At 40.7% G+C, this 17,770-nt stretch overlaps 1 protein-coding gene across 8 annotated transcripts in view; it reads left to right on the top strand.

The window, feature by feature from the left end:
• LOC105677589 (acetylcholine receptor subunit alpha-like) overlaps window positions 1–17,770 on the top strand; it is a 66,399-nt gene that overhangs the window by 40,763 nt on the left and 7,866 nt on the right. For all 8 annotated transcript variants that reach the window (XM_012376314.2, XM_067348865.1, XM_067348867.1 and 5 more), the window contains exons 3-7: window positions 10,832–10,949; window positions 13,444–13,583; window positions 13,961–14,005; window positions 17,199–17,308; window positions 17,392–17,572. In XM_012376314.2, the coding sequence (XP_012231737.1) occupies window positions 10,898–10,949; window positions 13,444–13,583; window positions 13,961–14,005; window positions 17,199–17,308; window positions 17,392–17,572 (528 nt within the window). In that variant the 5' untranslated portion in view covers window positions 10,832–10,897. The remainder of the gene's footprint in view (window positions 1–10,831; window positions 10,950–13,443; window positions 13,584–13,960; window positions 14,006–17,198; window positions 17,309–17,391; window positions 17,573–17,770) is intronic.

Here is a 17,770-nt window from a genome sequence, read left to right as displayed (position 1 = left end):
TACCTGTAACCACTTCGAGATCTTTCTAACGTTTCTCTTCTCGAAAATTGAGCTTGAACTTATTTTTTTCTTCCGTAAAATTCGAATCGAGATTTATTTTTCATTGTTATCTCCGATTTTTAGTTAACGTTTCCACAAAGATTTTGCGTCAGACAATTACAGTAAATATTTTAATTCAACGCGCAAATTGGACTGGAATGTGCGCGTTTTATGTTACATCTTGCGATCTTTCTCAAAAGTAGATCCTTTTGAAACGCGACACTTTTCTCCGTAAGAAAAGGACGTGTCCCGCAATTTCTCATTGTTGCAGCACTAGTTCCGTCGGTAATCCGAGACGTCAGTCATCTCACAGATACATCCGTTAATTATAAGGATCTATCCTGTGTAATCATAGGCATCAACGGTATTTCCCACACACTTTTCCCGAACAGGCACAGCACTCTCGTAACCCAATTTAGCGGAGGACATAAAAGAGCGTTCGGCGATATCGAGCCGTGAGATGCGACCTACTTGCGAGACCTTTCTCCCGCCTTACCTTTTTCTCCACCTTCTGTCTCCCTCCCCCCTCCCCCTCATCCCCTCACTCTTGTACGACCTACACCGCCTGTTCCTTCACCTCAGCCCTTTTACAGCCCCCGATCGGGCAATTACGGGCGCCTCCGCTTTGTTTTCTAAATCCCCGGTTATGTGCTTCTCCCGATTCGCTCGCGCCGTATCTTGATTTTATTAACTCTCAATTGTCGCAGTCCATCTCCATTAGATCAGACCATTGAGGATATGTTCCGAAACCTTTTCCCGCAAAGAACGCCTCAAGCCGCGCAGCAGGGAAGCCGGATTTCTTACCGTAAGCTCGTCTCTTCCTCGCTGCACTAGCGTTGCGTTTTGTTTTCTTTTTCCTGAATTTATAGAAACATCCCGCTTATGTTACGTAGAATTTTTGAGAAATAAAGTTGCCACATACATCGCATAACCCATGAAATAAATATAAAATTTTAGTTGATCCTTGCTTAGCCGCGATTCAATTCTTTATTAATTATACGCGGTCTTTACGGTTCTATTGAACTCTACATGTTACAGTGAGTTGCAGCAAAATTATTTATTAAAATTGAAAATTTCTGCAAATTACTCTAATTGTTTTTAATTACGTAGAATTATTACATTTTTAATTTTACATTTTTAGTTTAATTCCAAGTCGTAAATTTTAAATTAAATTAGTAGATTTTTTAATGGAAAAAAATCTTTTTTACGTATCTTTATTATACTCGTCAGATTCTTTACATATGTACTACATAAAATGAGTATAATTACTATGAACCATTATAAAAGTTAACAAACAAAATTTTCTTTTAAATTAGAAAATTTTGTATTAAATCTACTTGCTAATACTGCGAATTGAAGTCTGTGCTTTGAATTTTAATTTACAGTTTCTCTCTCGCTAGAAATTGTAGAAATTAAACTTTCTCAAACCGAAATATTATGAACGAAGTTATATATTGTGATCAATAAAAATATTATTATAGAATTATTATGCGTAAATGAGATAGCAGTAATGGCGACAATTTTGTATGCCACGATTTCGCACAACGTTCTCGTCACCAACTTCTTTTATCGACACACGATTGTTTTATCGCCCTCCTTGCGGTTGAATAAGTTTCTATATCGTTGAACGTAGTATGTACATTGCCGATATGTTGACATGCATCGGTCGACACATTGTGTGTGCTAGGCGAGCACGCGTCTTTGAGTGCGTTCCTATTACTGTCGCTGCACTGCAAAACGCGAGCGATCGTTATGCTCTGTAAATATCAACACGCCAAAATTTCCGGACCACTGTGCAATGCTCAAAGAAGGTAGTATCGCTATCAAGTAACAGCCATGGATGCGTCAAAGATGGTTGTTGCAAATATACGTGAAATGTGAGATTCGCAAAAAAAGGGAAACGTTTCTAGAAACGAAGGAACTAGTGAAATGTGAAACGCAAGTTCTACATTGATATTTATATTTTATCGTATATCTTTCACAGAAACACGCCATTACACATTCAATTTAATCGAAGATATTATTTAGCATTTAACATCACGTATACATTTCAAATATCTCCTCGACAATCTTCTCTATCTATTTCTACGCTTTTATTTAGGGAGTTTATGAAACTTTTCACATATATCATCGACAAGCGAATCCGGCGAATCGGATTGTTCATCTAGACGTCTAAAGGCCACTAAAAGTTTCAGCGCGCGCGAAGGCGAGCGGATCGAAAGACGCGACGCGCCGCCGGCGCTTGGGGGTATTTCATTTTCCATGAGCCGAACTGCAGCTGAATTGATTTCGCGAGTGACACCGATTGCACGGCTCCGCCGCCGAAATCACACGGGGGATAGATAGGGGACCGATGCCGCGCTGCATGCCGGGATTCCCACAGAATCTCCAAACGTCTTTTACCATTCCGTCCGCGCGCCCCGAATATTCCAGCCGATATTCAATTATCCGCGTGTAAGAGATCTCCTCTCCGCCTATATCGCGAGATCCGTTTGTCAACCGTTCTCGTATTTGCAGCGCATAGGCCGGAATTGTTAGTCAAATCGCTCGATTGCATAACAATCGCTTACGACGACGTTGGGATTCGGAATAAGCCGTCATTTAGCGAATCTCAATCCGGCGGATTCGGATCGACTGAATTCGTCGACTCCAAACAAAAGTTCCGATCAATTAGAAATCGAATAAATTAAAAGGAAAGAGGGGGGGGGGGAAAGCTATTCACGGATCGTACGGATTGTATTGCATTAATAAAGCTACAAAATACACTCGCAGAGCGTTAAGCGGCCCAACCTGTTGCGTGAAACTTTTTGTGCGAACATAAATGCTATTAATCGTGACGCGGGGTGCAGTGAAATATTTAGCTGCTGACTTAACATAGCGCATTAGCGAACATGTAATCCCAGTTGCCTCTCGCTTCGTACGCAAAGCGCGGGAGGCGCGTGTCACTTCGCGCTGAAGAATATTTTATTTCTTTCCGTGAAACTAATTCATTTTGCATAATGCTGCCGCGCAATGCTCCGCATTAAAAGTGCGCTTACATCAAAAGACTTTCTGTAATCTAATTTCATGATTTTCGCGTCGTGCAAATGTTTAATTTGTTTCGCCGGCGTATCCGTCGGCGGCTTTTCACTCTGACGAGCCCTCCCCCCTCCCTCCTCTTTCCTCCCCAAGTAGTATTCTCCGTTTCTCTCACTCTTCTCGGAATTTCTGGAATTTCAAGGAGCATTTCTGGGATTACTCGACGAGAAGTAAGACGTATCTAGTAGACGGGATTGCCCAGGAATTTCCGCCTTCCGACGACCACGACAAGTTCGTTGATCTAATGTGTTACACCTTACGTACCGTAAGCTGCGCATCGCGATGGGCAGGACAAAGTGGCACAGAGGCGCGTTTAATTAATAAATGCATTTAATTTCGTAAAGCGCACATGCTCCTCCCAAATTAAATGCGTCGCTCTAAAAACTAAAGAAGAATCCTGCAAACACGAACCTTTAACTGCGCGACGGCTCCATTTTTATCCGTATTTTCCAAGCGCGGAATAGTACTGTCAGTATAACGGAGAGTTAATAAAATGCATTGAGATTTTTTTCTCTTTCTTATCATAACTGCGTTGTCGAGATAGTTGTTTACTTAATGTGTAGTTCGTTAAATATGGAGGCGGAATTTTAGATCGAAACTTTCGCAAAGTATCTTTCGCTATGCTAGCGGAAGTTCCTGGAATGATACAATATTAAAGACATCTCGTGAGACACGGCGAATTCCGGGAATTTCGAAACATCCGTTCTCCCCCTGGAATGGGATTTAATAATTATTCACATACGCAGCATCGTCGTAATCCAGACACGAAACTCCGCCGTTTAACGTGTATTCCATTCTTTTTAAAAAAGACACCGTCAAATCGCGCGTGGGTGATATAAATATGCACATCGAATTTTCATGACAAAGAAAACAGGAGATTGAGTTATTAGTGAATATTTAGTTGCAATCACCATGATTGAATTTTCGATATTAATTATTATCGTTTAGAGATATTGTTTGTGTGCCTGTTACATTTCACCATTTTCAATACTCGTTATTTTTGCTATATTTAATTATAATGCATTTATTATTTACTGTTTTAAATGCATGCTTAATGTGAATGAAAACCCATCGAACAATGATCTGTAATCTTATCAAAGATATTTCTGCTTTAATATCCTTCTCACAGTTTTTAATTGCGTTCTGAAAAAGCGAATGAGAATGATGTTATTGCGTAATCTGAATAATTACGTTGCGAGCGGCTTCAGCAAATTCGATATTGGCTGAGGTCAATCGCCTTTTTTTCGAGAACGCGGTTATTTATAATATGCACATATATCCGCGCGACAATCCACGGCGATTGAATTTTTTATCCCGCCGAACACATCTCGCGGCGGAACATATTCTTCCATTATTTCCGAGACCGGGTTCAATTATTGCAGCGAAGTATCGACTATTCAGTCCGTGAAACTACACGGTAGTCCGGAGAGGCGATCATTATCTTCTTCGAAAGTATCGAAGCGAATCGTGTACTCCTAAAATTGAACTTTGAGTTGTCCGAGCGTTCGACCGATCGCAAACGCTAACGAAGCGAAACCAGTCAAAGGTTCGAGTGGGGTCAATCGTGGAGAAATAATTTAACGCGAGTGTTTCGCGAATAAAATTAAACAAATTATTGACAGATCTCGAACTTTCGTGCAACGTTTATCGCAATGATCGCAGTATCGTTTTGAGTTCGACTAACCATTGGCGATTATCTCTCTTTTATCGCGAGACAGTGATAGATCAGTTTTGGTTGACTCGGCCGCAATAAATCATCGCCCATCAATGGACGAATCTCTATTACGAGTAATAAGGTGATGAGTCATTTCGAAAAAATCAATGTCAACGACTTTCACGAAAACACGGTCTCGATATCGCTTGAATTCCGGAAAAGGAATCGCCGGTAATATTTAATCGCCGATAATTCGTGTGTCAAAATTTAACAATAATACGCGTGATTGTCAAAAATGTTAGTCTTTCTAAGATTCTTCACTGACAAGTAGCATTATAATTAACTTATTTCGAACACTTTAAACACTTTTCTAATAGACATACTTAAGAATTAATTATTCCAGTTAATCGAGTCGCGACGCTGAAGCTTGGTAAGCTCATTAATCAACATCAAGTTAAACGCCGTAAAGTTCGTATCTTCCAGCCGACGTTATTATTATTGCACGTTATTAGAAGCTGTTATGTTGCGCCTGTGTGCATTTTTTTACCGTCGATGGATCTCTATGCTCAAACGAGAAAAATAAAGAGCAAAAATTCGCCTACGGCGAACACGTTGCGAGAAAAATTTTTGCGAGCAGCCGGTTTTGTAAAAGGGGTCGCTTGTTCATGCTCGGCTCGGCTCGGCTATGGATCGTAATTTTTTTACGGTACATCATACATTTTTATTAAAAACGCGCGCCAACACCGCGGCCGAGACTTCGTCGCTGCCTACATCGTATGACACCGCGGCCCGCGCTCGCTTTGCAATTTCGATCGATCGCAACCGTGAGAATTTGCACGAGCGGTCGCGACAGACAGATTAATTATCAATTCTCCTGGCTGCGCTCGCGATCGGTCCGTAACCGACGTTCCGTTTTATTAGACCATTTGTAAAGCGATCCGCAATGAGGCTCGCAGACACACGGTCTCGAGTGTCGAATTTATGTTTCTCCCTCAGGACCGCGCGGAAAGAGAGCATCGTGTTTTACGTTACGCTCGCGACATGCCGTAAAATTCAGAGCCCGAAGCCGATAATGCCCGATAACTCCCGGGAGCGCGATTTTTGTACGCTGGAGTCGACACTGGGTGCGCGCAACCACTGTAATCCGGATTAATTAATGCGAGAGGATATTCGGATTATCGGGGCACATCTGGTTAACTGAATTTCAAGTCGGGATCGAAATGCGCGTATTGTATCATAATTGTCTAAAAATTTATATTTATCGTAAAATATATGACACATAAAAATATAAAATATATCAACACATGTATTATTATTTTTAAAGATTGATATTCGATACGTTATGCGCGCATTTAAAAAATAAAATTATAAAATTTCATACAGTTTTAATTCAATAATTATTACGAAAAAAAAAAATTATTTTATGATTCCATTTACGCGAGCAAAATAATAGCAGACTGTAAAGCATGATTTTATTTTTAAACTTGTTAAAAATTATTTTCAAAATCTCTTCAAAACGTTCGGTACTTATCTCGAGTCTGTTATAATTAGTGGTGTATTTGAGGAGATAATTTGTGCGCAGTTTAATAGCTGTTTATATATAATTAATATGTTTAGACACCGCAATAAATTTGCGTGCCGCATCCGTGGATGGATCGCTATGGGGCGTAGTTAATCCGCAAAAGTTAATTGCGGAGGCTGAAGGCACTGTTCCTTAACAGCAGTAATAAGATTTATGAATCTAATAACGTCGCTGCGGTAACAATCGTGCGCGTCGCTTACGTAATCATCAGTTAAATAGGTTAAACTGTCGTTAAGGATTGCCAAGTAAAAAATTTGCGACAATCAGCGGTAAATTTTTCCACCAGAAAATACAGAGGTAAAATAAACAAAATTTAAATATGTGCAAATCAATGAATTAATATTCGCAAAAAGTATTATTTTTCCGATGAATATAATTTTAATATGTTAAATTTTTGCAAACGAAGTAATTGAATATTCATAAATTCGAAACTCTTGCATCTCTGTTTGCCCGATTTGCTCTTCGATACGCATTTGTATGCGTGCATTTTACACATTCTCGGCATGCCAAGATTAACGAGGAAGCTCATTTAACTAGTCAGCTTTGTCACTGACACGCGCGGCGACGGGGAAAGAAAGCGAATCCTGGAAAAGCCATTTAAAGAGCTTCTTGCTCGTACGTAGATAATTATCCATCTCTCAAGCCCGCGAAAGTGCCGGGCATGGCCAGAGCGACGGACGGGTTCGGGGTTTATCGATCCCGGGGCCACGTTGCAGAAATAACTTTCCGACGGGAATGAAGGGAACGTGAAGTTTCCTAAACGATTCTGGAGCGAGGCGCGACAGCAATCCGGATACGTGTCCGCTGTCAAAATTTGCATATTAATCGCGCCTATCTTGTTTCTTTCGCGCTATTTTCTTGGTAATATTAGCACGAGGAGGACGCACTATAACGTGTCCCGGGTCAAGTGTATTCTCGTACAGATTGTCTTAAAAAATTGAGTTACGGAGGTAAGATGGTATTCTTGATGAAATTTTGAAGCCATCTTCCCTCGAAACGAAAATTTCATAATATCCCGGCCTTCACGCGTCGCAATTTTCGCGAGTTTCAACGTGAAATATGTTTACAATCGGTAACTGAACTTTTCTGCATAGAATGAAAATAAGGCAAGCGAAGCAAAATAAACGTTGGCGCATTCGTCGACCATTACATGCCGCGCAATATATGGCCGTTGATGAAGATCGGGTTGCTGAATTGTTTTCACTGAAAGCTCCTGGAATTTTACACGTAGATCGAGTTCGATTGCGCATCGATTAATGGCCTGTCGAGTTCTCATTTCGTCGTATACCGTGCGCCGCACACGAGATAGAGGGTTTCTGTTATCAATTGTAAAAACTGTGTGTACATATATACAGGGTGTCGCAGATTTACTGAACCACTTTGTACACGCGGATTCTTTGATCAACTTGAAACCGATATCGTCTTTTACAAAAACATCGTGAAACCATAATAAATGACTGAAAATGAAGGATCTTGCGAAAAAAACTAATTATTGAAATTTGAACACAATTCTCTGTTTAATTTTTTAAATAGATTGCATTCAACAGATTTTTAATCAGTTAAAAAGACATTTGACTTATTTACGCGACTACATATTTTTTTAAATATTACAATTAAAAGGACTTTAATAATAAATCGTCTTTCTTTAAACTTTTTATTATCCAATTTCTAAACGTATGTAATTGTGAAAATAGTCTAATATTAAAAATTCAAGAGTTTGTGCAAAACATTTATTTTTTCGCCTTCGTCGACATTTGTACTGGAAAAAAGATCGACCGCGGATTGACGAGAGAATCGACAAATGAAAAGTGCGAGTTTCTAGAACAACCTGTATACACTGTGCAATTTTATCGTACGCGACGCCACAGCGATATTGCCAAACCGGGTATCGGGGCTTCGTGCGGAAAAATGCAACTCCGGTCCGGCTGGCTAGTCGGCTGTGCCGCGCGAATAATGGATGCAGAGAGCGGACAAGAGATGACCGGGCGGCGAGATGTTGCCAGCCAACCAGCCGCTGGACTGACGCGCCGGGTTGCGCATAACAGAATATTGGCACTCGCGGAACTGAATAACCGATAATAATAAGTGCCTGCCACTCACACGGCCGGCCAACCGCCCGGCCCGTCATCTATCTCGCGCCAGAAAAGCCCGTTTCCCCGCGATTTGCGAACGATTGCCCGATATGGATTTCCGGATTTCCAAAACCTCCGAGATGGATATATCGTTTGCTCCGCGCGCAAAAAAAGAAAAGAAAAAAGAACGCGGTTTCACGGAAACGTATTTGAAAAGGAGTTATAGTTGTCAAATGTGTTTCTTTTTTTATTTTTTTCTTCCTGAAAGAAACTTATTACCGATCAGCGATGACCCGCGACCTTACAAACCCGATTGTCAATTCTTTTTCGCCGGTAAAATTTCTTAACTCTGTAAAAAAGACCGTAGGATATTACGTAACATTTACGGAATAAAACGGACGTGCATGGCGGAAGGGGAGCCCCACGGAAACAAAACCATTCGTGTCACGGCTAATCGCTTCGTTATATCGGAGGAGTTAACGCAGCCAATAGGAAACACAGCCCGAAACACACTGGCATATTATTTCGTAATCCCTACATTGTGCCACTTCTTCGAGAACCTCCAGCGTTTCCAGCGAGTTCACGAAAATCAGGTCACGAAATGCTCATGCGACCGTTCGCGGGTGGCAAACGCGCGAAAACGACGTCGCGACGCAGCGAGTGGAACGGGATCGACGTAGGTGAGAAGAAAAAGAGGAAAAAGAAGCGGGTGGAGGGGGGGGGAAGGGGAGGAAGAATATAGATGCGCCGGTAAGAATAATCGGCGAGAATGGACGGGGGAGGGAAAGACAGATAGCTGAAAATAAAAGGAGAAATAGATATAGATAGAAGAAGGGGAAAAGAGAAGGGAAAGAGAAGACTCTCTTTTCGCGAATATAAACGACATTGTCCGCGCGCGCGGACTTTTTTGCAATTTCAAGCTCAAGTCGGTTTTCTCTGCGCCCAGATCCACTTCCGCCGGATGGTGGATACATATGTACGCGAGCAACACCGCCGTTACGCGCGTTACACAAACGGGTAAGTGAAAAAAAATACGCCTGCAGCGTCAGGCAGAACGAATTCAGGCGGCGGGTTTTGTTCCTTGCGCTCGACGTTCTCTTGCCATTTTTTTTTTACACGAGTGGAAAAAAGTGACTTAAAAAGTAAAAAGATTTTATAAAACTCGTGGATCGTGTTAATGAAAATTCACAATTGCCTCTGATGAAAGATTGGAATATTTGCGAGAAGAGATTTCACAGTGGAATTTTCGGAATTTAGAAAATTTGCAGGAATCCCGGAATCGCGGCAATAATTGGCGTCAGCCGTCGCGTGTCACCTGCAAAAATATCAAAATGCAGAGAGGATCCGACATCGCGTAATGCGATTCTTACGACTGCCATAAATCTACCGGCACGAAAATTGGCACCGATAACGGCGCGTGAAGCTCCAGCTCGCTCGTAAAAACCATGAATCAAATATCTATTTTGCACAAAGCAAACACAGAAAATTATACGCCGTTGTTGCGATCGCGGCGGGAACCATTCACTGTGAGAATTTAGATTTCGGTGTCTTTCGGCAAAAATATCATGTCTACTTCGAATACAAGTCGTCTATCGTTCGAGTTCAGATAATCTTTTTTGTTTGGAAGACTAATTCGAGAACGGATAAAATATAATCCAAGATTTATTACTGTTCACTTGTTTTATCGGTAGTTATTGGAATTGTGTAATTGATTTTTAGAAATCAGTGGCATTTGAATTGTTGTAATTTTCGAAAAAAAAATCACATACCTCTCGCGCGCATAGTTACTTATCGCGCGCTTAATCGGCATCGTTTGAATATATTCGCGCACAAGCGCAAAAACGATCGTAAGTTTTCGCGATAGCCCGCAATTACCTGTTCATAATTCACGGGCCGACGTCTTTCGTGTTCTTTCCTTATTCACTTCGGCCGGTACTGCGCCATTGTAATAAATTACAATGGCTTTCGCGATCAACGCGTAATTAAGCCTGTTGAATTTCAATGCTCCTGTTAAGCGAATGTTGAATCCCCCCAATTTTTTAATACTGTCATGCAATAATGTTGCGTCTTTATTGCTCGAATAGAAAATACGAAAGTGAGTCTAAAGATGAATTTTAATTAATCGATCTATTTCCGATTTACTCTAAAACCTGTTTTTAAAGATGAAAATATTTAGACAGCGATATTAATGCACATTTATACACATTTTATATTATTTCTGTATATAAAAGTGTCATTCGTCTTTATTAAGTATAGAAACGGCAATCTTTCGCCCCGTAAGATGTGATAAAAATGTGATACGCGTTGTAAGAAAACGAGAAAAGGAGACTAGATATTATTTATGGATGATGTAAGACGACCCGATAGCGTTCTTATGATTGGTCAATCATCCTTCTTTTATTGCAGTGCAAAAACTGAGGGGTCTGGAGCGCACGAAGGCGAGAAGAAATGAGGTGGACGTGACACAATGACATGATGAAGAGCCTGGTGGGGATCATGTGGATAGTGTTGGTGCTCATATCAGGTACCCGCGATCAATCCAGCTCTTATTAATCCACTCATACTAATCGCCGGAAAATTTGGTCTTATCGCTTCGAATATTCCAGCTCGTTTTACCTACGTGAAATACATCGCATAATTATTCACTCATTTTCTCAAAATATTAATTAATCGCGTAAATATTTCCAATTTTCGGTTACTCCGAAACTAATAAATAATCGATTTCGCTTGTAGATTGTACAATTCACAAAATTGCGGGCCTAAATTTTGAACCGCGCTAAGTTAAATTGTCAAGAAAAGGGAAAAATTTGAAGTTTAGGTTTCTCGTGAATTTTTATTTTTCTGTTCGAAAAAGAGCTTACGATTCTGGTTGTCGATTTATTCTCGTATCTGAAAAATCAAAACATCTTTTATTAATATTTCTCTCCGTTTCGCAAAAAACCTGCATACATAAACATAGACGGATATTACTCTCGCGTGCATATGCGAATAATGACATGGATATACGTGCGTGCAAACGTTGAGTCTACTACTTCGGGCTCGTAAAGCGTTTTCTGTGTCCCGGCAGTGTGTGTTTGCGGGCCCGATGTCACTGTGATCCACACAAATGTGCTGTGCTGTGCATTATCATGAATATGCTTGTGGTTTGTGAGATGCGTACACTATCGGTTAGCGAGTACCACGGATGCACGTAACGGGTCGTCCGCGTTTATGGTCGCATTTCTGCGCGCTGCTCTCACTGTGAAATGCACTCGCGTGGCGGTTGTAATGCTTTTTTTTTCTTTTTTTACCGAGAAAAACGCGCGCGAATACAGTTGAATGGAGTGAACGACACGATTCCGAAGCTTTTAAGCACCATGCTCGGACAATTAATTTTAACGTAATCGCACGCGTAATTATCAGATGCTAGTTACATTATTGCTCAGTGAGTATTCATTTGTTAACCATAATTGCAGATGTAAACGTATAAATAAGAAACATTCCGAATTTTTTATCACGTTATCAAATATTTGTGGCAAAATTTTAATGCATATCAAAGCGTTACAAAAATAATGCGGTAATAAAATATTAAAAAGCTCATTCTGCTTAAATATTACAACAATTTTCTCTTACAGTTTCAGCGCATTGTTTTAATGTTCGGAAGTTGTTGGTATTTTAGTTTATTTAGTATTTTTAGAACAGAATGGATTTGGACCAGGCAGAAAAATACCCAAGAACATCACTGTCGATACTTTTACGGGCCACTTCGGTCTTATGATTATGATTATATCCCGGTGTGTCTTACATCCAGTTTCCTTATCGCCCAATATATGAGGAGACCCCGACTGGCTCGGGTTTAAAATTAAAATCACTGCGCGCGTTGCTTGCAAGAGCTCATAAAACGGCGATAAAGTGACGTGTGAGCGTAATAAATAATGTAACGGCGATTTTATCGTAATAACGTGATATCGACACGTCCGCGTCTCGCGCGAGACGGGTGAGAAAATTTTTGCCGTCCCTTTAATCCGCGCCAATTCGACGTTGAAAAATGGAGCTTCCTCGATTCGACGACGATGGATAAATTATAGTTTCTCTCGCGGATCCCGCGTGTATTGATCCTCAAGACGCGATGCTAAAAATTGTCCGTGCATTTTTTTGTACCGTTGAATTTCAGACGCGCGATTTCGTGATGCGGTCGTTGAGCGCGTCGAGTAAGCATCGGGGATTATGATTTTGAATTACCCTTTGATCTTTTCTCGTACACTGTTCAGACCGCTGTTGGGGAGCTTCGCAAGATTAACGGCGATTTGCAGCGTTATACGCAGATCCATGGGCTTAATATTTTACCTTGAAATTACAAATGAATGGAGAACAGTTCAGACGTTGGCACGTATATCCAGTCGGTATTGCCCCCGCGTGGCTGTGTATGTGTGTGTGGTCTTTGTAATGACGGCAACACTTTATGTACTGCCGTACGGCAAAGGGTTAAATATGCGCAAAGCGGAATCCACACGGCACGCTCACATGGGCACGGATAATGGGAAAACTACGGAGCGGAATTACCGAGCTGTCCTGTTACGTGGATAAACCATCCACGGCTGTCTCCCTTCCTTTGATATCTGCCTTCCGGCGAAATATTTCCCGCTTTTCCATTCCCCGCGTCCCTTCGGAGACTTGTTTTCGCTTCGTTTATCGGCAACCAACCGTGCATCGCGATATTAACACTAAACTTCGCAAAACTAACTTCGAGTCACATCATCACGAAAAAATATAATGAAAAGTGTAGAAAGTTCGCACAAAATTCGAGACAACGGCCTAAAGTAATAAATAAGATGAAAATTAATTGTCTTCTAATTTATGCGCACGCGGCCGTGTCGGTGAGATATTATTTCGATCTTATATTTCGTTCGGTGCTTTATTTGTTATATGTTAAGCTAATTTTGTTCGCTATATAAAGACATGCAAAATTTTATCTCGGTACGAGAAGCTCCCCTTTTAGACGGCATTCAAATTTAGGACGCGTATCTCTATATTTTCAGGATGCTCAGGAAATCCAGACGCGAAACGATTATACGACGACCTCCTGTCGAACTACAACAAGCTGGTTCGTCCAGTGGTCAACGTCACAGACGCCCTCACCGTTAAAATAAAGCTCAAGCTTTCGCAGCTCATCGACGTGGTAAGAAATACAATCCTCGCACAACATTACTTGTTGAATGAAAAGAAAGAACACAAATGGAATTTGCATAAGCAAAACATCAAATATCAATATATTTAAATATTAATATCGAGCGTGAAATTTTTAAAAATATTTATTGTTAAGTTCTTTCTTCTTTAAATAACAAAATTATTTAAAGAAAAATTGTATTGTGGACGTATATTCTATACTTCGTAATGATAAATATTGCAACGGGTGCCGCTGATATAAACATGTGTGCTATTTACTTTTTAATCATCTCGAAAGAGCACGAGATATATCAGCTCATACCGAAATGTTGCGACATATTTTCAGAGCAGGCACACGCGATGTATTCTCACAAAATTATTCTCTTGCAGAATTTGAAGAATCAGATCATGACGACAAACCTCTGGGTCGAGCAGGTAATATATTCTAAAATCGCATTATCGAAATTATGGAAAATCGATAATTATAAAATATCATTAAACATATAACAATGCCGAATGGAATAAATTTACATGGCAAAAATTGCAATTATCGAACATTGATATTACTCGCTTTCTGTATAATTTCGATTTTCCATAATAATTTCGCGAGAAGGCCAACGGCGGGATAAATTGTAGCAATTTTCGATTACGGCGACTTCGAACTTCCGCTGAAAATTCCATCGATGATGGCCGATCATCGTCCATGTGGAAAATAAATATTCACAACTGCCTTCTGTCGATGACAAGTTTCAGCATGCGTCTACATATATGTATATACACACATATATATACGTACGCGCGGATTTTCGTACGCGTACGAACGCAGAAGCGAAGATCGGACAGAAAAGCTTCCGGACCGAAAAGCCAGAAAATAACTCCGGTGAACCGTGCAACCCACTTTCAAATGCTGGATTACGTAAGATAGATAGATTCGCCATGTGCGCAACCGTTTTTTCCTCCTGCGACATACAGCGGGCACGAAATAAATTCGTGTAATAAATACGCGGCTAGCGACAGGGAAATCGGGTCATTAAACGGTAGATATCTCGTATCGCGATTGCGAGGTGTCGCGTGAAAAATCTTTTAAAAGCTGTTGCTAAGAGCTCAAAGAAGACAAACGAAGTCGATTATCCGTGAAAGTTGTTATACATAAATTTCTAGTCGAAAAATATTCGGTAGAAGTATAAAAAAAATTATATGGTGTAGAAATTCAATACACTAAGACTTATTTTAATTCTGCATATTAATTTTGCATATATATTGTACAGTCATAATTTTTCTATACGCGCGTTGTTTTTTCGTCGTATACCTTTTTTGTTAGATATTTGAGTACACACATCAAAATTTTTTAATTATTGTGTACGATTGAAAAACAATTGGAAAATAAAATGGAATAGATGACGGTTCAATAATGGAAATAAAGTCAAAATAAATTGAAATTTATATTAGAGTTAGGATTGAAACGAACAAAAAAGCCAATTTTTTCACAAATTTTGATTTATTCCGACTCGCGTTGGCTTTTACAACACCTCTATCATTTTATTTCTTGAATTTTTGTTCAATAATTCTCAAACTAGATAAATCCGAATGGAAAATAATAACATATAGTTGATTGTTTAGATTAACTATGATGATGACAATTAACGAGGAGCTTTGTTTGTACGAAACGTGATTAAACTTTATGAATCATTACGGGGATTCACGGCTCAGCATATCCGGCGATTTCTATCAGTGAAACGCCGAAACCCCATCAGCGGACATCAAATATTAGTATTAGATACGCGATATTAGTATAACTCAAGCACGCCGTCGTCGATGTTCATGCATATATTTCGGAGATTCGAGCGAACACCATGCCAGCGAGCGAGCGGAAAGTTCGGGCTATCCGCCGCGGTCCGTCACGCATCAATGTTATCGCGAAGTTCGCGCACGAAAATGTTAATTCCGCCGCGATTTATCGACGGGATTAACCGGTTCGTGCCGGTGCAACTTGGTTGAAAATGTCCGCATTGCGAGCGACCTGCTCGCCGATATTATGTGGAGCGACGTGGAAGTCCTTTTACAATAATCGCGATAATTCTTTCTGCCGAAATAATATTATTTCCCGCGCAAACGTTTCGTTGTCATTCGTCCAAGTTTGAATGGCTAAAATCGAGAAATTGCAATTACATTGTTCAGTTATCGCGGAAAAAGCGCCGGGGGGGAGTCGAGATCGATATGGAATATCGCCGTGAGCGTACATCCGGTCCATTCTACGGTTAAATTTAATCCCCGACTTTACGGTGTTGCAAATGCCGAGGATCACCGCGAATTCCGCTCGTATGTCATTTTGCGATGAATATTTAATAAGTTACCGCACTGGAGTTAGAGCACTCGCCTATTTAACTAAGCATTACCTTTGGTTCGGCCAAACACAGGTCCGAATCTTGCGCATACACGTCATATCCGACACTGCGCGCGACGGCATAAGTAATATTCTAGCTGGCAAATACACGGGGGCGCGTAAGCGGGCGACTTCAGGGCTCCGAGCTAATATTTGACATGCCGCACGCATAATGCTGTGTCCACGCCCCAAGGAAGTGCATTTCCGGCGACCGGCGGCCGCGATAACGGCGGATCCGCTGCCGCTCGCGGACGTTCCGCTGACACAAATGGAAAAGTGCCAGTAATAAAAGCGGTCGTGTCTTTTGCGCGCACAATGCTTTCGCATCAAAACTCCGCGAGGAATAAAGGAACAAAATTTTCCAACGTCAGATTCTTCCGACCGTTTTCGAGAGATCTTTCCTCGCAAAAAGTGCCCCACCGCCGGTGGGCTCTTGACAATTGAAAATAGAAGACTTTGATCTTCGTTACTAGACGTTGAAAAGTAAGAATTTTAATTTTTATATAAAATGTTGCGATTTGTGTGAAAAGCGCGGGACGAATGATGATTCATTAAAGAAGACTGACTTCAAACTCGCGTTCAAGAATCCGTCATGACAGTTTGACCCATTTACTTTTGTTACCAGATTTCTTTGATGCACAACGAATCGCCGTGGACCTTTTATCCGGCACATTTTTTTTTTAATCTTATTGCGAAATTCCGTAAAATGAGTTTTGTTTCACGAAGTCGGGTAGATTGATGGCACTGAAATTTTTCAATAAAGCGCGCAGGACACAATTTTTATCGTCGGGATGAACGGACAGGAGAAAGTTTAGCGTATGCAAATTTCTTCGTTTTAGCCTTAACTCTCGATGAGGAAAGTTGCAAAATATTGCCTCGGTGCACGTGAAGCGGCTTCAGCGATTTCTCGATACCGCGATCCTTTGTCGCTTCCCGTTTAAATGCATGAACTAGGATACAATAACGAATATCATATACAAGTTTCTAAGAAAAACACCCTTATTTTATGCACAACATAAAATGCAGAAAACCTCACGATATTTACGGAAGGAGTAATATCGATTTTGCATTACTTGTAATCGTAAATTTTTTTTGTAATAATTTAATTATCAATATCTTTCTTTTTGCAAAACCCCTCAAAGTGGAGAGACTTTATTTCGAAGCGGCAATTGCTTCGCCACTATTATTCCTTAAATAATTAAATAAAGTGAAGTGAGTAACGTCGCATCAATTTTTTGTTCGCAGTCATGGTATGATTATAAGTTGAAATGGGAGCCGAAGGAGTACGGCGGGGTGGAGATGCTGCACGTACCGTCGGATCATATATGGAGGCCCGATATAGTTTTATACAACAAGTAAGTTTTCCTCGAAGCAGCGATTTGTCATCAGCGATTTGTGCATCGGTCAAATAATAAATGATTGCTTACGTTCCGCACAGCGCCGACGGTAACTTCGAGGTGACGCTGGCGACGAAGGCGACTCTCAATTACACGGGTAGGGTCGAGTGGAAGCCGCCGGCGATTTATAAGTCTTCCTGCGAGATCGATGTCGAATATTTTCCTTTCGACGAACAAACATGCGTAATGAAGTTCGGCTCGTGGACTTACGACGGCTTCCAGGTGAGCGCCACCTGACAACTCGCGAACGATTCGGAAAAGTTCCTTCCGTTACTCAAACCCGTAATGAACAATTCAATCGCTGAAACGACACGAATCAATTCGTTTGTCTCTTTGAATAAATTAAAGAGATTAATCATTCTTTGCGGAGAAAGCACGGATTTTATGAATAAAACATGTAATAATGAACAATTGGAGGAA

Source organism: Linepithema humile, chromosome 2 (assembly GCF_040581485.1).
Source record: "Linepithema humile isolate Giens D197 chromosome 2, Lhum_UNIL_v1.0, whole genome shotgun sequence".
NCBI lineage: Eukaryota > Metazoa > Arthropoda > Insecta > Hymenoptera > Formicidae > Linepithema > Linepithema humile.
Note: the sequence above shows the minus strand (reverse complement) of the source record. Positions and strands in the feature narration are given on the sequence as shown.